This window comes from Callorhinus ursinus, unplaced genomic scaffold, assembly GCF_003265705.2.
Source record: "Callorhinus ursinus isolate GAN/ISIS: 27379988/994484 unplaced genomic scaffold, GSC_fseal_2.0 scaffold12, whole genome shotgun sequence".
Taxonomy (NCBI): domain Eukaryota; kingdom Metazoa; phylum Chordata; class Mammalia; order Carnivora; family Otariidae; genus Callorhinus; species Callorhinus ursinus.
In genome coordinates this window covers 80048697-80074131 of record NW_027397074.1, presented here as the reverse complement: position 1 = coordinate 80074131, position 25435 = coordinate 80048697, and the positions used below count along the sequence as shown (strand labels likewise).

Below are 25435 nucleotides of genomic sequence, written 5' to 3'. Positions count from 1 at the left end.
TAAACTATTAGCATGGTTACAACAGCAGAGTAGACATTCTTTTTAAGTGTACATGAAACATTCATGAAGATAGACCATATGCTGAGCCACAAAATGTCTCAATAAGATTAAAAGGATTGAAATCATACATAGTATGTTCTGATCACAGTAGTATTACACTAGAAAATCAATACCATAAACCTATCTGGAATATCTAGATATTTGTAAGTTAAAAAATACATAAATACCCTGCAAGTCAAAAAAGAATTACAAAGGAAATTAGAAAATATTTTGACCTGAATAAAAATGAAAACACAACATGTCAAAATTTGCATAATGCAGTTAAAGTAGTGCTTAGGGAGAAAGGTATGCCTTTAAATGATTTTATTAGGAAAGATTAAAGTTTAAATTCAGTGACCTAAGTTTTCCACATCAAGAAGCTAAACAAAAAATGAAAACCTCACCCAAAATATGCGGAAGGAATAAGAAGATAATAAAGGTGAGAGCTGAATTCAATGAAACAGGAAATAGAAAAACAACAGGTAAAATCAGTAAAATCAAAAGCTGGTTAGTTGAAAACAAATCAATAAAAATGATAAATCTCTACTGATCACAAAAACAAGAGAGATAATACAAATGATAAATTCTAGGAATGGAATATGGATGATTAATACAGATCCTACAGGCATTAACAGGGTAATAAAAGAATATTACAACTGTATGCCAATGAATTTGACAACTTAAATGAAATGGACAAATTTCCAAAGAGAGGCAAACTGCTAAAATTGAAGCAAGAGGAAACAGAAAATAGGTGTTAAATGAGTTGGAACTGTAATTTAAAACATCCCAATACTAAATACAGTGTGGTTTCCTGGATTGGATCCTAGAAAATGTTGATGGGAAAACTGATGACATTTGTATAAAGTCTGGAGTTAATAGCATTTTACCAGTTTTAACTTCTTAGTTTTGGCAAACATACCATGATTGTTAATATGTTAACATTAGGAAAACTGGGTGAAGGGCTTATAGAACTTGGTACTATATTTGCAATTTTTATGGTTTTTTATTTTAAAATAAAAATTTTATTTAACATCAACAACAACGCAAAAAAAAAAAAATCCCAATAAGGAAAACTTCAGATCCAGATAGCCTCACTGGTGAATTTTATCAAACATTCAAAGAACAAATAATACACTAATCCTACATAAACCCTTCAAGAAAATAGAAGAGGAGGAAAATTTTTGCAACTCGATTTATTAAACCAATATTTCTCTGATGCCAAAGCCAGAGAAAAACATTCCCATAAAACTACAGAACAATATCCCTCATAAAAAAAGATGCAAAAATTCTTAATAAAATATTGTAAAAAGAATAAAAGTAATATATAAAAAGGATACTACATCATGACCAAGTATGGCTTATCCTAGGAATGCATGGCTGGTTTAACATTCTTACATGGAAGTAATTCACCAAATTAACAGAATGAATGAGAAAACCATATAATTCAATATATGAAGGCGCATACACAAACACATGCAAGCATTTGACAGAATTCAATACCAAATCATAATATTTTATTTAGAAATAAAAAGGAACTTCTACCATATGATGAGTCATCTTTGAAAAAGCTATAGCTAAGAACGTGCTTAATGGTGAAATACCCCAAGATTGAAAATAAGACAAGGAAGGATACCTGCTCTCACTGCTGTTATTCAACATTGTACTAAAGGTCCCAGCCAGTAAGGCAAGTAAAAAAAGGCACAGGTATGAAAAATTAAGAAGTAGACCTATGTTGGGCGCCTGGGTGGCTCAGTTGGTTAAGAAGTAGACCTATGTTAACTTGCAGATAACATGATCATCTACGTAAAAGATTCTTTAAGACTACAAAAAAGCACTATAATGATTGAACTAGCAAGGTTGCAGGATACAAGGTCATATACAAAAATTAATTTTTATATACTAGCAGCCAGAAATTGGTAATTGAAACTAAAAGTACAATATCAGTTAAAACAGGACACAAAATTGTGAAATACTAATGAATCAAGTTAATAAAATTTATTATGAGACCCGTATCCTGAAAACTATAAAATGTCACTGACAGAAATTAAGACCTAAAGAAATGGAGAAATACACCACATTGATGAATCAGAACACTCAATATTTTTAAGATGTCAGTTTTCCCCCAGATGACGTATAGATTGAACGCAATCCCAACCAAAGTTCAAATGGACTCTAAAATTAATGCACATGAAAGGAACTAACATAATCTAATTTCAATACTTATTAGAAAGCTGAAGTAATCAAAATACTGTGGTATTGGCATGAGGATAGGCATACAGATTAATGAAATAGACTATATGGTTCAGAAATAGACTCACAGATCCATGCTCAATTATTTTTTGGCAAAGGTGCCAAGGTAATTCAATGAAGAAAAGATAATCTTTTCAACATATGGTTCTGGAATAAATGGACACCCTTACGGAGAAGAAGTGAATTCTGATGCTTATCCCACTCCATACAAAACAAATTATTGAAAAGATCTGGACCTAAATGCAGAGGCTAAAATTCAAAAACTTCTATTTTTTGTTTGTTAAAAACTTGTAAATGAAAGCACAGGAGAGATTATCTGTGATTTTAGGGTAGGCAAAGATGGCCTAGATAGGACACAAAAAGTACATAGGCCATAAGAGGAAAAGACTGATAAATTGAGCTTCATTAAAAATGTTTTTAATAACTTCTGCAGTTCAATAGTACTAAGAAAACAAAAAGGCACAAGCTACAGACTGGAAAAATTATTTGCAGTACTTAATCTGACAATGGACTTGCATTCAGAATACATAGAGAATTCTTACATCTCAATAAGAAGATCAACAATCCAGTAAAAAAAATAAAAGGATAAAATATTTTAACATACTTCACAGAAGATAAACGATGAAAGGCCAATAAGCCCATGAAAAGATTCTCGACATCATTGGTCATCAGAGAAATGCAAATTAAAATCACAATTAGATACCATACACCCCCCACTAGAATTGTTCCTAAAAAGACTCACAAACAAAGTGTTGGCAAGAATGTGCAGCAACTGGAACTCTCCTGTTACTGTTGGGAATGTACAATGATACAACTACGTTGGAAAACAGTTTGGCAATTTCTTATAAATTTAAACCTCCTCTTACCATACCACTCAGCCATCTCATTCCTAGGTATTTACCCAGAAGAAAGGAAAACATGTCCACACAAAAATTTTGTGCGTGAATGTTCATGGCAGCAAGCCCCAAACTGGAAGCTACCCAAATGTTCACAACAGATGAATGGATGAACAAAATGTGAGATATCTACCCAGTGGCATACTACTCAGCAATAAAAAGGAATGGATTACTGTTAGGCTCAATAACATGGATGGCTCTCAAAAATGTATTCTGAGTGGAAGAAGCCAAACACGAGAGAGTCTACACTTTATGATTCCATGTATATGAAACTTTAGAAAAGGCAGATCTCACCTACACTGAAAGCAAGCACGTTAGTGGTTGCCTGGGGACTGGAATGACTGAAGTGGGGCAAAAGGTAGCTTTCTGTGGCAATGGACATGTTATATATTTTTATTGTGATTATACAAGCATATAAATGTAACAAAATCTCATCAAGAGGTACACTTTAAATGAATTTTACCACATGTCAATGAAGTTGATTTTTCAAAATGGCATGTTCAACACAATATTAGAGGAGAACAAAGTTGGAGGACTGACACTATCTAAGGCTCACTATATAGCTACCATAATCAAGAGTGGCATTTGTGAAAGAACAGACGATTTGAACAGAATAGAGAGCCCAGAAAGAGACCTACATAAATATGGTCATATGATCTTTGACAAAGGAGGAAAGGCCATACAATGGAGAGAAGAAAGTCTTAAAAAATGATGATGGAACTGGACATCCACAAGCCAAAAAATGAATCTAGACACAGACCTTATAGCTTTCATAAAATAACGCAAAACAGATCAAAGACCTAAATGTAAAACAGAACTATAAATCCCCTAGCAGATAACAGGAAATAAGCCTAGATGACCTTGAATATGGCTATGACTTTTAAGATACAATACCAAAGATCCATGAAAGAGATAATTGATAGGCTGGGCTTCATTAAAATTAAAAACTTCTGCTCTGCAAAAGACAATGTCAAGAGAATAGGAAGGCAAGCCACAGACTGGGAGGAAATATTTGCAAAAGACATATCTCATAAAGGATTATTATCCAAAATATACAAGGAACTCTTAAAATAACAGTAAGAAAACCATCCAATTTTAAAAACGGTCCAAACACCTTAACAGACACCTCACCAACAAGATGTACAGATGTCAGATTATCATACGAAAAGACGCTTCACATTATGTGTCATCACGGAAATGCAAAATACAACAATGCGATGTCACTAAACTGAAAATCCAAAACACTGACACCACCAAATGCTGATGAGGACATGGAGCATCAGGAACTCTTTATTCATTGCTGATGGGAATGCAAAGCAGTACAGCCAGTTTGGAAGACAGTTGAGCAGTTTCTTAGAAAACTAAACTGCTCTTACTATAGGATCCAGCAATCACACTCCTTGCTATTTATGCAAAGGAGTTACATCCGCACAAAAACCTGCACACAGATGTTTGTAGCAGCTTTGTTCATAATTGCAAAAACATGGAAGCAACCTAGATGTCCGTCAGGAGGTGAATAGATAAGTAAATTGTGGTACATTCAGACAATGGAATATTATTTAATGCTGAAAAGAAATGAGCTAATAAACCATGAACAGACACAGAGGAACCTTAAATGCATGATCAATGCATGATTCCAACCAGATGACATCTGGAAAAGGCAAAACTATGGAGACAGTAAAAAGCTCAGTGGTTGCCAGCAGTGGAATGAGAAGATGAATAAGTAGAACAAGAGTATTTTTAGGGCAGCGAAAATACTCTGTGTGATACCATAATTATGGATACATGTCATTATACCTTTGTCCAAACCCACAGGATGTACAACAACAGGAGTGAACTCCATGTATCACTATTACTTCCTTGGGTGTTGGTTTTCTCAGGTTAGTTTGGTGCTTCTCTTTCGTGCTGTTACTTTTCATCAAATATTTGGTGATTCTTGTTTATGTAAATGTTAAATGGCATTGGAATTCTAGGTTGATCATTATTGGTTACTGAAGTGTATTTTCTCAGTAACAATTATCTCCGTATTTTTCTCAAAATCCCTATTCTTTTTTTCTTGATCTTTTTCTCTCACATATATGCAGTTACAGACTTTTCTGCGCTCATGGGTTTCTGATCAGTTTGATTCCATTTGATTTATATTTTCAATAAATTTCTCACTAGCCCAGTTTACTGATTGTGCCCTTTACACAACTCAGTGCAATCATGGGTTTATTCTGATTTTAAAACTTTTGTTTCATTTCAGAAGAGAATGGAAAAGAAAAGTAAAAATCCAGTTCAGATTTCTTTCAGTTTATGAAACAAAAATTTATCTTCCCCAACACATAAGTCATGGTTATTAGAAATAACAGATGCCTCTGAGGGATCCCCGCCCCCCACCACCGGCTAAGCATGAGCAGGACGTCACTGAGGGTCATTGTCATTGTCTAGATGAGATGCTCGTGATTCAGTGTCTGGGCCTCAAGTTTGCACATTCAATATCACCCACCTTATCATAATAGGCTAGTGTATAAACCCTGATGCCAATGTATTAATCTAAAACATAGTAGCTTACCCTTTCACTGACTTCACTTGTCAAACAATTAATTGCATGAAATTTATAAACAGAACTCCTTATTATGAGAATCAAAACATTTTTCATTTAATTTTGTATACAGGTATAAAATAACAAAAACTCTTATTTATTTTATTATTATTATGTTATGTTAATCACCATACATTACATCATTAGTTTTTGATGTAGTGTTCCACTGATTCATTGTGTAAAACATTTAAAATTAATATTGTTAATTGTAGAATCACCAAATTAAAGATAGACTGTGCAAGCTATTCCTTGAGAAATAGATATGTCACAGAACTAGAACATTCTGCTTGGCCTGGCCCCTGACTTCCTTGTGTAGGCAGATGATCATCAGAAGCAAGATTATCATCACAAGGCAGTTTGGTAAACTTGGAATCAGAACAAGAAGAGCTAGGGGAATGATTTCAGTGGTTAGTGCTTCGAGGAGCAGGAGAGTCACTAGTAAGGTGATACCTTTGTCTTAAGGAAGGGATTGTACCTACTAAGAGCACCACAGTCTCCCATCAGTTAACTGGAGTTTTTGCAGCCACAGAGAGCACAACACTCTGACAACTGATGTTGTCTACCTGACTCCCGTTTTTCAGTGTTTGCGTGCACTGCCTTCTGACCATATAGTTGCCAAACTTTACCTAACAAAAGTGGCATAACCAGCTCTGGGGTCTCCAGCTTTTAGAAGTCACTCTACCTTTCCCCCCTAATGATCCCACTAGGTACCCAGCACTGCATCTCCCGTTTGGGGGATATGGGTGTCCTGAGGTCTTACAGGGGTTTGATGGCCACAGACAGGTCCAGATAGACTGAGAAATACCTTATAGCATGGATATGTGCCTCCTGTAAGCCAGCAAGGAATGGGTGGAGTGTTGGGTGTAGACAGTCAATCCTTTTGGGTTCAGGTAACAAGAGGGTCTCTACTAGAGTTGAAGCCAGCCAGCTCCCCTGCCCCACCTTTTGAGATAAGAGTGATTCTTCAACGGCGCCACCAACTCAGCCCTCCGCTGACTTTACTTGAAAACTGGCTGCATGAAGTGTATAAATAAGACTCTTTATAAGAATGAAAACACAACTGCCCATTCAGTTATTTACGTAATGCCCAACAGGCTGAAATAAACACTTAAATCTAGAATAGTTAAGACACGATATTGGGTAAACACGGCAGAGCGTCCTTTGAGATTTCCTTTGGAGGATTTGCATTCCAAGAATGAGCAGAGCAGAATGAATGTCCCTCCGTCTTCCCTCAGACCAGCCTGCACACCCAGTGAGGTCAGATAGGTCTACTTTGTTCTCCCGGCTCTCCTACAAGAGCTAAAGGCGATCATGTTAGTAAAGCTGATGCTTGCTGTATGCGGGGTGCCGTTCTCAGAGCTTGAATAGGTCACTTCTTTAATAGAGAACGCCTGTGCCTTTTGCAGCTGTGAAGATGACCTCTCCGAGGACAGAGAGGAGCTCCTGCACGGGATTTCAGAGCTGGACATCAGCAACTCGGATTGCTTCCCCTCCCAGCTGCTAGTGCACGGGGCTCTAGCCTTTCCCCTGGGGTTAGATTCCTACCACGGCTGTGTCATAGCGGCAGCCCGCTATGGCCGGGGCCGGGTGGTCGTGACCGGCCACAAGGTGTTATTCACCGTGGGCAAACTCGGCCCCTTTCTGCTCAATGCCGTGCGTTGGCTGGACGGGGGCCGCCGAGGCAAGATCGTGGTGCAGACGGAACTGAGGACACTGAGCGGCCTGCTCGCGGTGGGGGGCATAGACACCAGCATTGAGCCCCATCTGACCAGTGATGCGAGTGTCTATTGCTTTGAACCCGTGAGTGATGTGGGGGTCAAAGAGCTGCAGGAGTTTGTAGCCGAGGGCGGGGGACTGTTTGTTGGCGCCCAAGCCTGGTGGTGGGCCTTCAAGAATCCTGGAGTGTCCCCTTTGGCTCGGTTCCCAGGAAACCTCCTCCTCAACCCCTTTGGCATCAGCATCACAAGCCAAAGCCTCAATCCAGGGCCCTTCCGTACGCCTAAAGCAGGGATAAGGACCTATCACTTCCGCTCCACTCTGGCTGAGTTCCAAGTTATAATGGGCAGGAAGAGAGGGAACGTGGAAAAGGGCTGGTTGGCCAAGCTGGGGCCGGACGGTGCAGCTTTCCTCCAGATCCCCGCCGAAGAGATCCCTGCCTATATGTCTGTGCATCGGCTCCTGAGGAAGCTGCTGAGTCGCTATCGGCTCCCAGTTGCAACCCGAGAGAACCCCGTTATCAATGACTGCTGCAGGGGTGCTATGCTTTCCCTGGCCACTGGCCTGGCCCACTCTGGAAGTGACCTCTCTCTGTTAGTGCCAGAAATCGAAGACATGTACAGCAGCCCCTATCTGCGCCCCTCGGAGTCTCCTATCACCGTTGAGGTCAACTGCAACAATCCAGGTATGGAATGGGGGCAGAGCGCTCAGCGTGGGGTCCTGTGGGAACGGGGTCTGATGGCTTCAGAAGGCCATCTCCACCCTTGGCCATGCACTTTCAAGGAGATGGGGGTGGGGGTTTTAAGTAACATTTGCAAGAGTTGAGTCAGGACGGCATGAAGGGAGAGAGCCATGCAGAGTTCCCGAAGGGGCCGCGGATTTGCTGGACAGAGATCGCATCACAGAGTCTGTCCTTCCTGTGCTTTGGCAGGCACCAGATATTGCTGGATGAGCACTGGGCTCTACATTCCTGGAAGGCAGATTATAGAGGTCTCACTGCCTGAAGCTGCTGCCTCTGCTGATCTGAAGGTAAGGCCGTGCCCCATCTCCACATGACACAGAACCCAAATGTTCTGGCTCTCACAGTTGCCATCTTATTTGATCCTCATAAAAACCCTATTGGCAACGTGGGGCATGTACTTTTATCCCATTTTAAGGATGAGGCAACTGAGCTGCGGGTGCAGGTGGATTGAAAATGTCGATCTAGTACACCTAAAACTAATGTAACACTGTGTGTCCACGATACTCCAATCAATCAGCCAATAGATCTGAAACATTTCAGAGCCCAGGACTCAAACCTAACCAACTCCTGGCTCTTAAATTTTGTGCTTTTCACTTATGTCCCAGAGTGGGGAATAAGAAAGGCACCAAACAGGGGCACCTGGCTGGCTCAGTCGGTAGAGCCTGCAACTCTTAATCTCAGGGTCGTGAATTCAAGCCCTACGTTGGGCATGGAGCCTACTTTAAAAAATAATAATAATAATTTTTTAAAACTAAAAAAACAAAAGGCACCAAATGGAGGGCGCCCGGGCATGCAGAAGTGTTCAATCAATCTCAGTTCCCTTTCGGTGCTCATCCAATCTCCCACTGGAGCACAGGGCCTTTCTGCCTCTTTCCTGTGACACCGAAGACTGTTCCTGGCTCCCCTGGGCCCCCTTCAGCTGTCACTTTCACACACACACACACACACACACACACACACACACACACACACACACTCTCTCTCTCTCTGTTCGAAAATTAAGCAGCCATCCTGCTCTGTCCCCCTGAAGAGTCGTTGTGACAGGTAGGGTCTGTTCTGTGCCCTTGTTCTGGAACATGTTTAGCATAAACCTGGGAGAACAATCCCAGGACTCCACCCAGTACAGGAGCTGCTCCATCGGCCCAGGAGGGGAGCCCTGGAGAACGGGAGGAACTGAATCCACCCTCCAGTTCATGAGCCAGTCACACTGCCTCCGCCTGCACCTCCTCCCCAGTCAGCAGAAGTCCCGAGTCAGCAAGATCCCCTCTGCCCCTTTCCCAAGGCCAGAGTCACCACAACGAAATAGGCAACCCAGGACTCTGTGGGTTCCAGCGACACCCAGGGGCCCTTTGTGGGAGTCAGCCCTCCTCAGCATTAGCCTATGGGCTACACCTGGTGCCCTTCACTTCAGTGTCTCAACGTGACCCTGTGTGGAGCTGACACCCCAGGGAGGACATTTATACACAATTCGGTCGACACAGCCCCGAGGAACGATGGAATGGCATGGGCTTGCGTGGGGTCATGGCCCAGTGACCTTTCCTGTCCCTACCTCCCGGGAGCCCTCCCTTTTCACCTGCACACACCCCGAGGTGACTCTTGGGGGGATCTCTCTGCTCCAGATACAGATCGGCTGCCACACGGATGACCTGACCAGAGCCAGCAAGCTGTTCCGAGGCCCACTCGTGATTAACCGGTGCTGCTTGGACAAGCCCACCAAGTCGATCACCTGCCTCTGGGGTGGCCTGCTCTATATCATCGTGCCTCAGAGCAGCAAACTGGGCTCTGTGCCCGTCACTGTTAAGGGGGCCGTGCATGCCCCATACTACAAGCTGGGTGAGTGGGAGCTGTGGGGTGAACCCCAAGGGAGTGGACGAGCTGGGTTAGGAGATCATCTGGGGCTGTTTGGTGTAGGAAGAGAGAAACTCTGGGCTGGTAGAGGGGAGGCAGCTAAGTTTCCTTAGATTCAGCACTGGGGCCAAGGAGATGAAGACCAAACCGCATTCTTGGAGACTTCCTAGGAGAAGGATCAAAGGGGAGATATGGTCACTCATGACCTCAGTGTTTTCCTCCTGGGGTTCAAGTTGGATGTTTTAACATAAGGGATTTGGGGAAGTGAGTTTCAAGCCCCATGGCCTCTCTTCCCAGGGGAGACCTCCCAGGAGGAGTGGAAGAGGCGCATCCAGGAGAATCCAGGTCCCTGGGGAGAGCTGGCTACGGACAACATCATCCTGACAGTGCCAACTGCCAATCTCCGCACGCTGGAGAACCCTGAGCCACTGCTTCGCCTCTGGGACGAGGTGATGCAGGCTGTGGCACGGCTGGGGGCCGAGCCCTTCCCTCTGCGTCTGCCTCAAAGGATCGTCGCTGACGTGCAGATCTCAGTCGGTGGGTGCTCTGTGCATGCTGCCCCTGACAGCCTCCCTTTCTTTCAACAGACAAGCAGTGGGCAGCCAGCATAGTAAAAACGTTTTTCTAGCAAGACATACAAGATGTAAGTCTTGCTATTTAAATGAAAGGGGGGAGATATGTATTTAAAAAAGTAGACTCAGCCAAATCCCCCAACAAAACAATTGGAAACTACCTAAGTACCCAACAGCATGGGATGGTTAAGTAATATATGGACAGACACTGAGGAAAATCTCTAAAGTGATATTTTGATGGCATAAGGAAATATGATGGGATTATGGGACATGAGAAAAGTGGGCTGTGGAACTGTATGTGAGCAGCATGTGAAATGATGAAAAGTCTAAGTCGACATGTCAAGAGTTGTCTTCCAAAAGCCAGAAGAGCACAGGAACGAAGTGCTAGGCTTCCTAGCAGTCCCATTGGGGGGCTTCAAGGAGAAAGTAAAAGTGGTGGGGGGTCTCCGCCGGGGTCACAGTTGTTGGGAGAAGGAATTTAACAACGTTGAGAAGACACTGAATGAAGGGATCTCTGCCAGTGGATCAAGAGCCTTACAAATCAGGGGGTGTGTAGAAATGAAAGAACGATGGAAATTTCTTTAGACCCCAGTTTTCTTGCCTTATGGAGATGATTACTATAAAGTAGCGTCAATGTGGGCAATACCGTTTCTAAATAATGAGAAGGGGAAATCACCATCCAAGAGTTCTCCATTTTGAGAAAAGAATATAATGAGACAGGTTCACATGACAGGACACCCTCACAGAAGTGAAAAAGCTGGAGAGTAACATGAAGGGCTGTTTGTAACGGGCGTCAGATCCGTTACTGTCAGGCCAGAGTGAGGGTGGAGGCACAGTTACAGAAGAGAGGATCAGGGAGAGCCCTGGTGGGTCTTGTGTGGATTGCCCTTCTGAGCATTACGGGGGTTCTGGAAGTCCTAGTAAAGACGGGTGGGGAGCGTTCTAACCCCTCTTCCCTCCCTCCTGCGTTCCCAGGCTGGATGCATGCCGGGTACCCCATCATGTGCCATCTGGAATCTGTGCAGGAGCTCATCAATGAGAAGCTCATCAGAACCAAGGGGCTGTGGGGCCCCGTCCACGAGCTCGGCCGCAACCAGCAGCGGCAGGAGTGGGAGTTCCCCCCACACACCACCGAGGCTACCTGCAATCTGTGGTGTGTTTACGTGCACGAAACGGTCTTGGGCATCCCTCGAGGCCGTGCAAATATTGCTCTGTGGCCTCCAGTTCGGGAGAAGAGAGTCCGAATCTACCTGGGCAAGGGTCCCAATGTGAAAAACTGGAATGCGTGGACTGCACTGGAAACATATCTACAGGTACTGGGCAAGAACGGGGGGGGGATGGGAAAACCCGCTGGGGGGGACCGACCATGCAACCTCAAGAGGGGACACCCTAGTGACCCCAAAGTGGACTTAATTGCCTCAGCTGCACCCTCACGCCATGATTTTGAGGAGATTCATGAGAGCAGATAGAAAGCACCAAGGCAGAGGCGAGGACAGTACTCTACCGTTACCATGGCTTGCTCTGAAGCCACACATACCTGAGACTGAAGCCCAAACCATGTCACGGAATAGCTATCTAACACCAAACACCATGCCCACCCCCCCACACACACACACACGTTATGGGAGGGGACCCATCATTTTCCTTAGAAACTGCCTCAGTTTCTCCCTCAGAGGCAATCCAAGATGCCTCAGTGGCCTGCACATGAGGTTGCCTCCGCCTTTGAACTATTGTCCAGCACCCCAGTTCCCTCCCCCCAGTCCCTGGAGCAGCTCCCAGGCCACCGTGCCGAGTGTCACCACCTGGGATTCCGGAACTCAGGCTCTAGCCAGGTTCTTCCACCTGCCTGACTTCTTCTCTGTGTGTACCCACTGCCCCGAGAACGATAGCGAAACTGCCCGGAGACTCTAACCTCGTCGCTGGGGCCACTTCACCCCAGGGACAAAAGTTGCTCAGCTGTGAAATCCAGCTGAGGGTGTTTCAGAGAACTGCTGATGTCTGTCCTAACCTTAAAGCACCATAACCCGGCCTCACACGGGCTTTTTCCAGGGGCCTCGGGCCAGCTGCCTTTTCCTAAAATGATGCCTTACTTAACTTCATTCCAACCACCTAGACTATACATCATCTGTTTCTACCGGACTCACTTTTTTTTCCTAAAGGCCATGTCAGTAGCCTTTCAGATTGGCACAGACCTGTGACTGATGCAGGTTATGTCCGGGTAAGCGAGAGGGGGATACTTCTCCTGTTTGGGGGGTCTAACTTTGCAGCTGTGAAAGATACAAGGATTTTTTTTTTCACTTCAGTCAGCTTTAAATTCTTCTGCGATATCCTGTCGACACTTTCACGATGGAATGAGCTACCACCTAATGACATAGATGGTAAATACTGATAATAATCCTGACAGTGATTACCACAGCCATCCTTCATTGAGTGTCTGCTCCATGCTGAGCACCTCACTAGCTCAGAGGCCCCATTAAGATAAGACAGAGAGAGGAGCCCATGAGGCCAGCAGCTAGAACTGCAGAGAGGGCCAGGGACAGAAATGAAACTAATGTTTTGGGGGGTTACATACATTACATTAATTTATTATAGTGTTTTGGGGGTCTTTCTGTGGATTAAATGTCTCCTCCTGCTGCCCCTTTCTCTCCCCAGCTACAGGAGGCCTTTGGTTGGGAGCCATTCATCCGTCTCTTCACTGAGTATAGGAACCAGACCAACTTGCCCACAGATAATGTTGACAAAATGAATCTGTGGGTGAAGATGTTCTCCCACCAAGTGCAGAAGAATCTGGCTCCGTTCTTTGAGGCCTGGGCCTGGCCTATCCAGAAGGAAGTGGCTACCAGCCTGGCCTATCTGCCTGAATGGAAGGAAAATATTATGAAATTATACCTCCTCACACAGATGTAAGGAGTGCCCAGCGAGGTGGCAGGTAGAGAGGTTTGGGGAGGTAGGCAGAGATGGGGATTCATTCCTCGACCTCTGTCTCTTAGGGTTCTAGCCTGGTGCTCTTGGCTCATTGCCCCCGTATCTTAATACCTAGTAGTTCTAGCTCTAGGAAGTGGGTTAAGAACACAGCAAAAAGGGGAATCAGAATTTCTTAGGAGCAAGGCCTTCTGTTTATGAGTCTCATTCCTCTGCTCTCAGCTATCAGATTCCCTCCTGGCCCTATTTTGGCCTGGTTCTGAGAGCTTTGGCATCTGCCTCTATGCCAGCCCTTGGTTCACCACTATGGACCATGGCCCTTGGGGGTGGTTCTCATCCTGACATCCTGAGGACTCTCTGGGCTTTTGTTTTTGACCAGTTGTTCCAAAAAACCTGATCATAGAATCCACTGAAACACAAATTTACCAGGATAACCAGACAGTTCCTTGATACTCTGTGTCTAAGGTAGTTTTCAAAGAGCTTGGAAAGCAGTCTGGTGTAGTAGAAAGAGCCCACGGCTAGCGTTAGCTCTTGGGGAAGTCATTGTATCTCTACTCACATTTCCTTGTGTGTGAGCTGAGGACAAAAATCCCTGCCTCCCAGGGTTGTCGTGAAGACTCAGACTGACAGTTCTGAAGAGGTCTGTGAACGTAGGGATTCTTCTATGTTCTGCTGGTCCCCAGAATAGTGAGCTGAGTACTCCCCTTCTCTCGCCATAGCCTGGAGGTTAAGACCATCATCTCTAACAGTAGACTCCCTGCATCCAAAGCCTGGTTCGTTCACCTGTTAGTCACATGACTCTGGGCAAGCTCCTCATAAAATGGGATCTATTTCATAGAATTATTGTGAGGATTAAATTTTAGTCCTTCTAAAAGGAATTAGAACAGTGCCTGGCAGTTGGTAGGTATTGAGAAAGTGCCAGGTGCCTTTATTACTAGTTGGCAGTAATTAATCATTTCAGAACTAGACTGCCCTTTTACATGGCATTTACGGATGTGGTGTGATCCATCCCATCCCATCCTACACTCTATACACCAGCCTCTCAAAGGACTGGGGTCCATTACTTTATGAGCTCTAGGATCTACAGGATCCACGGGCTCTAAATTCATAGTGGGAGTCTTACTAGCTACTTGGGGTTTGGTCTCTTTATTCAATTCCGTCTTTCAGGTAAAATTCCTTCTTTGATTAAATCAAGAGTGGAAGTCACTTGAAAAATCAGAACAAATCCATGAGGGTGTTTGTCTTTAGCAAACAATGGGCCTCTGACTTAGGGATGGTGTTTATGTTTCTGGAGTGACACAGATTCCTATCACTGCCCAGAATTCCTTACCAGTTTGGCAGATAAAGTCCACACACAGAGAGAATTTTGACTTCAGAACCAGATAACTGGATACAACTGACCCAAATTTTATTTAATTACAATGCAAAGATTTTCTCAAGTTTTCTTCTAATCTTATTCAAAACCTCCCATTTCTGTGTAATTTTAACTAGAGTTGAGGCTCTGGGATTAATGCGCACATCCAGTTTTCCTTTAGACCGCTTATATTTATTTGGATGTAGTTGTTTCAATACACTATTTTATTTGCTTTATTAAGAATTGGGTGGATGCAGAGACAACAAGATTTGACCTAGAGAGTGTTTTTCTGTGGATTCCTTTATTATGTCATTTCTTAACCCTAGGAGTCTTTTCCCTTATTTCATGAATATCTATCGCCTAGATGCTTTAAACATAGATGATGTCGGATATTCATTCAACATTTGAAAAAAATTCTATTGATTAGTTAGAATTCTATCAATTAGATAGTATGTGCCAAATACTGTACTTGTTCTTTTATATATAGATTGTTTAATTTAATCATCACAATAATCTTATGAGATGGAAATTTATCGCTCCCATTAGGAAGAAGTGAACTGAATTTTACAGAGATCAAGTAAATTGCCTAAGTCTACACTGCTAGGAAATGGTAGACCTGGGATTTAAACCTGGGCACTCTGATCACAGAAGGGGTGTTAATGACTACAGTGCTTTGAATATGCAAATAAATGAGTAAATGGAGAAGCCAGCCAGCAAACAGAAGGACCTTTATGTCCCTACTTGCCAGCACTTTGCCTGCTTGTACTCACTCCTCATCCAGTTTTATCAGAACAGAAAGTCCCTTTGTTTCTCCCAAATACCAGCTAAAAGGAAGAACTCGAGGTAGACTCCTAAGGTACATCCTAAAGACACTGACCCCTTTAGCATCATCCAGGTCTTTCAGATGCCAGTTTATTCAGGTTTCATTTATCATCTCTAGGGCACCATGAAAGCATTCCAGTAGGGTACTGGGTTTTGAATGATGGGTTATTTTGGTAAAGTGCCTGACTCCCAAAAGTCCCAGACATTGCATGTTCTCAGCAAGGAAACCAGATGCTTAGTCCTCCAGAATAATATTTGTATCCATCCTGGCCCTCTTTAGTTCATTCTTAGCATTATGGCCCTGGGGACCTTCTTAAAATAGGAAGCTATTCATGTCACTCCCCTGTCTGAAAGCTTCCAGTGGGACTTCGAATATAAGATGATGAACTGAGCATATAAGTTTACCTCCCCTCCCTCCCTAGGCCCCACTGAAATTGAAGTCAAGAAATGCAAGAGAGAATTGACACATCTCAGCAGAGAAAACTAAACAGATTTGATTATAACTGAAGAAGATCTCAACACATTTCTGGAAGAGAGAAAGTGGATGACGCATGAGAATGAATGGAAGAGTGAAGGTATCTTTCAGACAGAACAGAAGCTGATCTGAATAACATAATTCCAAAGGAACATGAGCACCTGAAAAGTCTACAAAGAGTTATACCAGTTGTAAAATTGAATTCCATCCTACTCTGCCTCAACCCTTGTGCATAGAATACAGGCAGTCTCTAATCGGTATCCACTACAAATCTATTGTTCTTGTTGTTGTTTGTACAGAAATTGAATAAACTGCCTGAGGAGAGACAGGAGCTGGTGCCCCAGAATAACATGTCTCTTTTTGTGGAAATAAGTGACCCCCTAGCCTAGCGGCTAATCCTCTGAATGTTGAAACCCCTCCTCAAGTAACCCTAGTGCTTCTAGTCCTAGAAGAGGCTTACTGGAGAAACAGATCCAACCATACACTGGCAGAGGACACCCACACCAACTCCTATAAAAGTTAACAGTTATATTGATTCTTAAATGAAAACAGTCAGCTAGGAATCCCCAGTCTTTGGGCATCGGGGGGGGGGGGTGGAGGAGGAGGAGCATTTCAGAAAAATAACCGGTTAGAATTAGGATGCTTGAAAAATACAACAAACTCTAGAGGAAACAAAGTGAACATGGAAAGAATAACTTTAAAATCTGCATCTTCAGAGAGATTTGAGGTGTATTTGTAAGATGAGTACAGAATGCTACACAGAAAGGAAAAACTGAGAATAAAAGAGCCCTTGAAAGTGAAATAAAACTGCCCAAAATATTCAGTGGACAGGCTGGAAAATATAGCTGAGGGAAACTCCTTAGATATAGAACAAAAAGAAATAGCAGAAAAAAATAAAGAAAGGAAAAGATCTAGACAATCAATATCTAAGCATTAGGACTTTCTGGAAAAGAGAACATAAAAAAACATAGGTGAAGAAATAAAAAGGACAAAAAATGAAGAACAGAAAGAACCACATCTCCAGATTGAGGAGCCCCAGTACAACCAATATCTAGACACAATCTTGGGAAATTTTGGAATATTAGCGATACAGGGAAGATATTAAAAGTGCCCAAAGAGAAAATAAAGTTAAGTCATCACAATTAGCTCAACTAAAACAGGAATAAGAAATAGACTGGCAGCAGATTTTTCATTAGCAACACTGAATGCAAGAAGCCAGTGGAGCAATTTCTTCACTTACAGAAAATTTTTGTACTCAGAATAACACAGCAAGCCAAACTGTCAAGAGTAGTGTCAAAATAAAGACCTTTCCTGACATGCAAGTTTTCAGAAAGTCTACCTACTTTGCACCCTTTCTGAGAAAGTACCTTGAAGAAGTTCTCTGACAAAATGATGAGGAAAACTGGGAAAGAGGAAAAAAATAGAATCCAGAAAACAATGGATCTCACCCAGGATGTGTCACTCTAGCACACCCATTTCAGATGAGAGTACACAGTCTCGGGCTCTTTGGGGAAAGTATGCATTCTGTTCCATAGATAGTTTCATTGAGAAGCTGGAATGCTTGAGTATATGGGGGACATACATTCTTTAGTCAGCAAAAAGAAAACAGAAATATGTCAAGACACTCGGGTCCAATTGTGAAACAACAACAAAAACTCACGGGATGTAAGAAGAGACTCGATTGGACATTGGTGGTAGGTACCTCTCCTTACAAGTGGCACGGGCTTCATGAACACTGGATATGTACGGGAGAAAATGGCCTAGCTTCTACTCAGCTCTCAGTAAACATGATTTACTTAGCCAAAGTAATGCAGATGCTGTTTGTTGGTATTCAGTGTTCTGATCAGCCTAGAGACAAAACATGAAAGGCTTACTGTTTTATTCAGGAATGAAACTGAAAATAATTAATTCTGACAGATTAAGAAACAAGAGAGCAGAAAGAGGTTGAGAATTGGTTGGGGGAAGAGAGGTGTCAGGAAGAGTGTGGCTACTTAAGATATTCACAGTGGGAATGAGAAGATAAAGTCTGCAGCTAATGGAACAAGAACCGGAGGATAGTATATTGTCCAAAGTTATAAATTAAATCAATAGAAGTCTTAAATATGGCATATCTATAAAAAATTTGGGAAAGGATAGGCATAGGAAAGGTGGGGATAGTGTAAGTTAAATCCTTATCTTTTGTAATGGGGAATTATTAAAGATTGTCTAAAGTTAATAAGTCAAGAATTATTGTTCAGACATATTATTTAATGTTAGCAAGTTAGTCAACAGAAGATCTAAAAATAGAAATTGTTAAATGCATTGCCTCTAGGGTATGGGTCTAGGGTTAAAAGGGGTGGGGTGGGAAACTGTGTTTTTCATTTCACGTCCTTCTGTACTATTTAATTTTTTACCTTGTGCATGTATTTGAAAAATTTTTAATAAACTCAAATAAAAATTCTTCAGTGACCTCATATTGACTAAGATATGCCCCCAACCAAAACCCTTAAAATGGCTTATGATGCCCTCTGATACTTGGATCCACCTGATGTGTCCAGGTTCATCGTATCTCCCCCATTACTCTCTGGTTCTAGCCATACTAAATATCTTCCGGCTATTCACACTTCACCTTCTCGTTTCTACAGGTGTTCCACAAAAAGCAAAGCCTGCCCCTGATCTCACCATGTATCTGAGATTAAGCTTACTCTCTAGCAAATTCTCAATATTTGTTGAGTGAGGGAACACTCATCAGGTGTTGCATGAAGATGGCCAACCAGTGTTCCTTCCCAAGAAGGCGTATGGTATTTGTCCCTATTCCAGGAAGCATTTCAAGATCATAATCGGTTTGTAAGTTTGCCTGTATTCCTATTCATCTGATAATTTTAGAAAGTTTTAGTCCTATATGAGACCAGATGGTGTCAGAGGATTTCATCCATCAGTCTCCTTGTTATATTCCTTGCCACTTTGCTTGAACATCATAATCTGCTTTCGGCTGTTTCTCCCCCTCTCTTCCCCCACCATATTGTGGAGAAGCAGTCAACTCTCAAGGGGAGACCTTCAGGCTCCCAAATTTCTTGTGTCTTGCTATTCCTAGTCTCTTGGTGGCTCTTCCTTCTCTGCTAGTTTACTTTCTTCTATCGTCTAACTCCCAAGGCCAGATAGAGCTTCCTAAGGAATATTGGCCTTACATCCTTAAATGTTGGCCTTACAGATCAGTCTGATATATTTAGCCCCCAAACCAATGTCCCCACCTGATGTCCCAACCTCATCTAACATATATATGCCTAGCAAGCCAACAGGTAACCAGATATGGCCTTAGATGTTGACTATTCTTGCTGACAAAAGTAACACATGCTATCCCTTTTTCCAAGACTGCATCACATCTGTGTTCTTTATTCCTTCAAAGCTTTTGGACCCCTGCTCAGCTTCCATTTTGAAAAGGATTTCCTTCTTCGACCCTCATCATTGAAGTCAACCTTCCAAGTGTCGTAGAGAAGAAGTGATGGGTGTCCCTCTACTTTTCAGACATCTCCTAACTACACACACACACACACACACACACACACTCCACATCAAATTCAAGAGAGCTATAGAAATGCTATTTATACATGTGGATTCTTATACATTTGAATGCCATAAAGAAGCATTTCTTTGTGAGGAAAGGTTGTGTAGATTAAGTTACTGTCAATGTTCTATCCTCATGTTGGATGGTTAGTTTTATAGTATTCAGCATATTAGGAAAAAATAGAATAAATGAATGAGTAAATTAAAAAAAAAACAAAACACGCATTGACCAGTGACGGCAGTACCAGGAGCCAAGGATTATGTTAACACAAATATGTGTACATGAGGGCCATTAAAATGTTACTATTGTTCATCTGAACTATAAAGGAACTCAAATATACATAATTAAGGAATACATACATGTAGGTACTAAAAATTTCTTTGCATGAACTGTCTATATTTTGACATAAAATTCGCTTTCACAGACTGCCAAAATTATTTAGTATAATTTTGAGATCTGAAATAATACAGGTGAGAGGGAAACAGTAAGGGTGGGAGCTAGGAGGGCAAAATAATCAGATGTAGAACATGAAAACAATGAAATCACAGACCCCATAGACACAGAAGACAGCCCTCCCTTCCTCAATACAACCTGTAGCCCAGGGCCAAGTACATATAACAGGCTCTACCTATGCCTCATACTGTTCTCTGCAAAGCGTCTGTGCTTTAAATAAGAGCCAAGTACCTGAAGGAGTTCACAAACTCTCCCCTCAGCCTCCATCAGGATGGAGAGAGGCAACTCCCAACTTTTGGTTTTGTTTTTTAACATGGAGTTTCTCCTTTTGTTCTTGCTGTCAGAGCAGCCTTGAGACCAAACTGTTACCAAGCAAACAATACTAAGCCTCAACCACGGCTTTTGACATTTATTCACAAGACTTGTTGGCACTGTGAGCTTGTCCATTGGTAACAAACAGTTAAAGCCTAGAGCAGACTTAAGTCTCAATGCTCATAGGAAACTGAGATTAAACTATAAAAAGGCCAACAGCTGACTCGTGTCAGTAGGGTTGGAGTGACCTTTGGATAATGCCTAGTGGATCTCTGGTACTGGATAAAGAAGAGTGTTTAATGGGATGGGGAGGAGAGAATACGCTCAGGTATGACAGATGATGGTATTCATGCCCTCCAGCCAAAGACCACCAGCAACACGCCTATAGTTGAACAAGTTGGATCCCAGGAAACTGGGGATCTCAGTAAAAGGGTGTTAAAAGAAACTGCTAGAGAATTTGGGCTTTGGGTGGATAATTTTGGGGAGAGTCTAAGAAAGCAAGGGTATTCTATGAGTGTCTCAGTAAATGTCATCTATTGGTGGGGATGACTGAAGTGCCCATAAAGCTATAAATGGTTTCTGAAAAAGTAGCAGGTCCTCATTTGAGACAAGAAGGAGGGATATTTGGTATTATGGGTTTGCCCAGGGATCTTGTTCTTGTCTTGCTTGATCATGCTGTCAGAGTGCTCTTGTTTGATGCGGATGTTCTACGAAATAGTTCATGTACAAAGGGGAAAAACAGTGCCTAGCTGTGAGTGTGTCAGACAAGCACCTGCATGTCAAGAGCTGCTTTTGTTTTCTTCCTCAGCCCAAAAGAATGAAGAGCCGTTGTTCCTCTTACACAATATTAAAATATGCATTCCTCTTGACTGAACATGGGGATAAATTGGGGAAAAAATTAGTATCACAAGGTACCCAAGAGTGACCCCTGCAAAGGATGACTCCCTAATGCTTCCCTAGACAGGATGTTATAACTTGGTTATAACTCAAAATGAAGTTGGGAGCACAAGTCAGTGCTAACGGGTCACTTCCTTATTGTCTGAAACATCCCCCCTTCTGAATGTAGATGCCCTGAGCCATTCCCAGGAGGAACAGAAAGTAGGCTTTAGGGCAGCAGTTTGCTTTTACCTAGCAGGAATAATGTAACAATAATATACCTTTGCAATCTGTGTAAATGCGCTTGCTAAGTGAGTCACACAGAAAAAAGCTGGAATTTAAAACAGAAACTAAAGATGCCTTTACATTAGATTCATAATGCTTTGCTAAAAGGAGTAGTGGAAGCCATTTTCTCCCGCGCTCAAACTCCCCTTTTTGAATTTACAGTCTCTTTGGGACAGAGAGTAAGGTAGTAAAGATCTGGGGCCTCACGGAATCTTAAATATTTTTTAGCACAAAACTAGATGAAGCCACTAGAAAAAATACTTTCCCAAGTTAAATTAAAATCCTTCATGTTTTATCTGCCCTCTTTTAAGAAATATTCGTGGAAAAGTTTCCTAAACGTTCATAAAATCATAAAATTTTTATAAAATCTGTAAGAGGCATGTCCCACATCTGGGCATCCCCTTCCAATCAGGTCATTGGGTCACCTATAAATTCATTCAATTAACATTTATTGAACACCTACTACAATGCTAGTTACTGTTATAGGGTCTAGAAATACGCAATAAACATAATAAAGCACCTGCCATCATAAATATTCCAGTTTGAACATTAAAATGAACAAATAGGGGTGCCTGGGCGGCCCAGTTGATTAAGCGTTTGGCTCAGGTCATGATGTCAGGATCGTGGGATCCAGTCCTGGGCTGGGCTCTGCGCTGGGCATGGAGCCTGCTTATGATTTTCTCCCTCTGCCGGCCCCCCCTCCCCTCCGATGCACACACACACACACACACACTTACTCTCTCTTTCAAAAAAAATTGTTTTAATGTAAAAAAGATAAGACACCGTTTGTTACAAAAACAAAACAAAATAAAATAAAATGAGCAAATAAACGTATCAAGTATGATAAGTGCTATGAAGAAATATAAAACAAAATAAAGTTAGGGAAGTGAGCGTTCTGGTGGGCGGGGGGGTGGGTACTGGACAAAGAGTATGTTTGCCATTTTATGTAGTTAGGTCCAGGAAAGCCCCTCTGATAAGGGGACATTTGGCAAATCCTTGAAGAAAATGATGGAGCAAACCAAGCAGACAATTCAAGGCAGAGAGAGGTAAAACTATAGTTGGCATATTGAGAGCCGCAAGACAGACAAGAGTTCCGTCCCCCTAAGAGTCCGTAGCTACTCTCTTGGATGTAAGTGTTGATTTCTGACCTTAACCTTATGATAGGATCCACTGACCTAATGGAAACTCACAACTTTTGAATCTCTCTCCACAAACTTCAAAATCAAGGCACACTTCACAGGAGCTTCTCCCTCTGGAATTTAGGAGTAAGACGGCTCATCTCAGTGGTTTCTGTGACTTCTACCAAAGGTATCGAATGAAGACGGAACTCTAAGTTCTGGGCCCCTGTCAATGGCCTGATGGATCCAGTAACAAGTGGAATTTGGAATCACATTCATTTGGAGAAAACTGATTTGGAAACAATTGACTAAATTTGCACAGCCATGGAAGTTTCAGACTTCCATATCAATGTTCATCAGGACAAATGTGTAGGGAGTCATAGGAAACAGCCTCAGGTATTCTTGGCTTCTTACTCTATTTTCCCTCTTCCCCCATTAAGCTGCATAATATCTATCCGACCTCAATTAAAATTAAAAGACACTTGGATCACAAGTCTCAACATAAAATGAAAAGTCTTGAGAAGGAAGACCTTGAGGTTAGGTAACTCTGGAGTAATCAGTTTGGAAATAATTGTTTACATTTGTAGAAAAACATAAAAAATAATGTTGCTGGTCCCATAGGCCTGGGAGCTTTGAGACTCTGGAGGAATTTTGTTGTAGAGAGATTGGCCTTCACTCACTCCCAACTCCCATACATGAGCCCCTCTGACATCCTGACAACATTTGTGGGTTTGTGTGTGAAGACATGTAAACCACACTGGTGTGGGTGCAATTATAGAAAATGGATCTGTTGTGTGCCTACCCAATGGGTCTGATATTTCAGAGCCAGAGGAAAAACATCCACGTTCAGCCTTGGCTAAGTTAGCTACCCTGGCTCCCAGACAACTGAACTCTTCAGTACCAAACCAAACTTTATATCTGACCTGGAGTTGGGACAAGTTTGGAAACAGAAGAAGACTCCTCGCTTGTTCCTTATTGCAATATTACCCACTCCTACCATATGTGTTCCATACACTTATGATCCAAAAAGAAAACAGAGTTCCAGCTTAATTTCACAAATACACCAAAGGAGACTATGAAAGCTTTTCTGACTCTGATTAAGCACTGGCCACCTGTCAAGAGTGGCAGCAAATTCCAGCTTCATTGCTTTAAATAAACAGGCAGGCAGGAACTTGCCCTAGAGAAACACCATGCTATAATTTGAACAAAGGTGATCATAAATGTACTAAGGAATGAAAAATGTAGTGGGTGAGGCTTTCCTAAATACTCCCAAGTTGTGCTTGCTTCGGCAGCACATATACTAAATGCTCCCAAGTTAATGACTTTCCTCTTCACTCCCATTATAACACAAATTTAATGAATGCACTGGAGTATTTGAACTTTAGGAGATACAATTGTAACAGTATATGTGTTAGCCTGGATCCTCCAAGAAGCAGAAGTCAAGATGGGATCAGACGTGCAAGAGATTTATTAAGGGAAACATCTGTGAGAGAAAACAGAGAGGGACCAGAGGCTGGGAGGGCCAACAGATCTCAAGGTAGGTGTAACCCTCAGGAAGGAGAGAGAGAAGGAAGAAAGGCTTACATTGCAGGGCAGGTCTCAGAAAGTCTCTGTCAAGGCCAGTGGGAGTCCTTGAGCCACAGTCGCCCATCAAAAGAGTCCCATGTCTCCCAGGAATGGGCCTGCCTTAGTCCCCTTAATCACCAGTCAGGAGAAGCCAAGAGAATTGCAGCATGGTCCTGGCACCAGGATTCCAGAGGCATTAGATGGGGCTGTCTGTCAAGTTCATACCCACTCCCTGCAGTTGGAGATCTGAGCGGAGCATTTTCATGGCCACCACGGTACTTATTCTTAAGACAGCTGTAGGCACCTGTTCTGGATCATCTTAAATAATGACTAAGTAAACCTCCCCAATGACTCATACCAGTAAATGCACAGAGGTGGATTCAACCATCCCTATTCCTAAATTAGACTGTGGCTAATCCTTTCCAGATTCTTGAGGCCCTTCAGGGAAAGAATATATGGGACCACATTAAGTATAACTCCTAACTAAAAATAATTGATGAAGGAATTCAGTGACTCTTAGTGCTAGCCCATAATTAGAAAGCCTATGTATGAAGTAACCCCTGCATTTGGCTTAGTGAGAAAGTGGAATTGCTGTAAGGATTTTCCTGTTTAACAAAAATGGGCTGATGTATCACAGATAACAGTTGTGATTTGTGTATGCCTCTTGCTTAGGCCCAACAATTAAGTATCATATTGTTCATGCTTATTAATTATGTATAATCCAGAAAGAGCCAGTCATTGCAGTACAAAGGATAGGGAGTAGCATGCTTGGCATCAGCTAATATATACCTAGCCTCGGAACTGGATCTCATAAGGGACAGGTAGGTTATCTGAACAAAATTGGGATCTGCTTAGAAAGGGCAGTAGACGTGGGGTAGGATATAGACGCTGAAGAGGGAATCTCAGTGTTTACTACCTGGCATTTCTTAAAAACCTTCCTCCAGACTACAAACTCCAATCCCAACTCCTTGGATGCCATCCAAATTCACTCCTGCAAGTGCTGTTAACAAGCCTCGGTCACAAGGAACATTTTCATGTCTCTCTCAAATCAAGCTTTCACA

General features: G+C 42.4%; 1 protein-coding gene and 1 long non-coding RNA gene across 8 annotated transcripts in view; one reads left to right on the top strand and one right to left on the bottom strand.

The window, feature by feature from the left end:
- TCAF1 (TRPM8 channel associated factor 1) overlaps positions 1 to 18154 on the top strand; it is a 48476-nt gene extending 30322 nt beyond the window's left edge. For 3 of the 4 annotated variants that reach the window (XM_073899324.1, XM_025854917.2, XM_025854918.2), the window contains exons 3-9: positions 7176 to 8170; positions 8417 to 8514; positions 9847 to 10060; positions 10373 to 10612; positions 11623 to 11960; positions 13300 to 13550; positions 16168 to 18154. In XM_073899324.1, the coding sequence (XP_073755425.1) occupies positions 7176 to 8170; positions 8417 to 8514; positions 9847 to 10060; positions 10373 to 10612; positions 11623 to 11960; positions 13300 to 13550; positions 16168 to 16177 (2146 nt within the window). In that variant the 3' untranslated portion in view covers positions 16178 to 18154. Of the gene's footprint in view, positions 1 to 7175; positions 8171 to 8416; positions 8515 to 9846; positions 10061 to 10372; positions 10613 to 11622; positions 11961 to 13299; positions 13577 to 16167 lie in introns of all 4 variants that reach the window. The other variant, XM_025854920.2, reaches the window with a different exon arrangement.
- The window catches only part of LOC141373926 (uncharacterized), a 37486-nt gene that overhangs the window by 9181 nt on the left and 2870 nt on the right, over positions 1 to 25435 (bottom strand). The gene's annotated exons all lie outside the window — the stretch shown is intronic.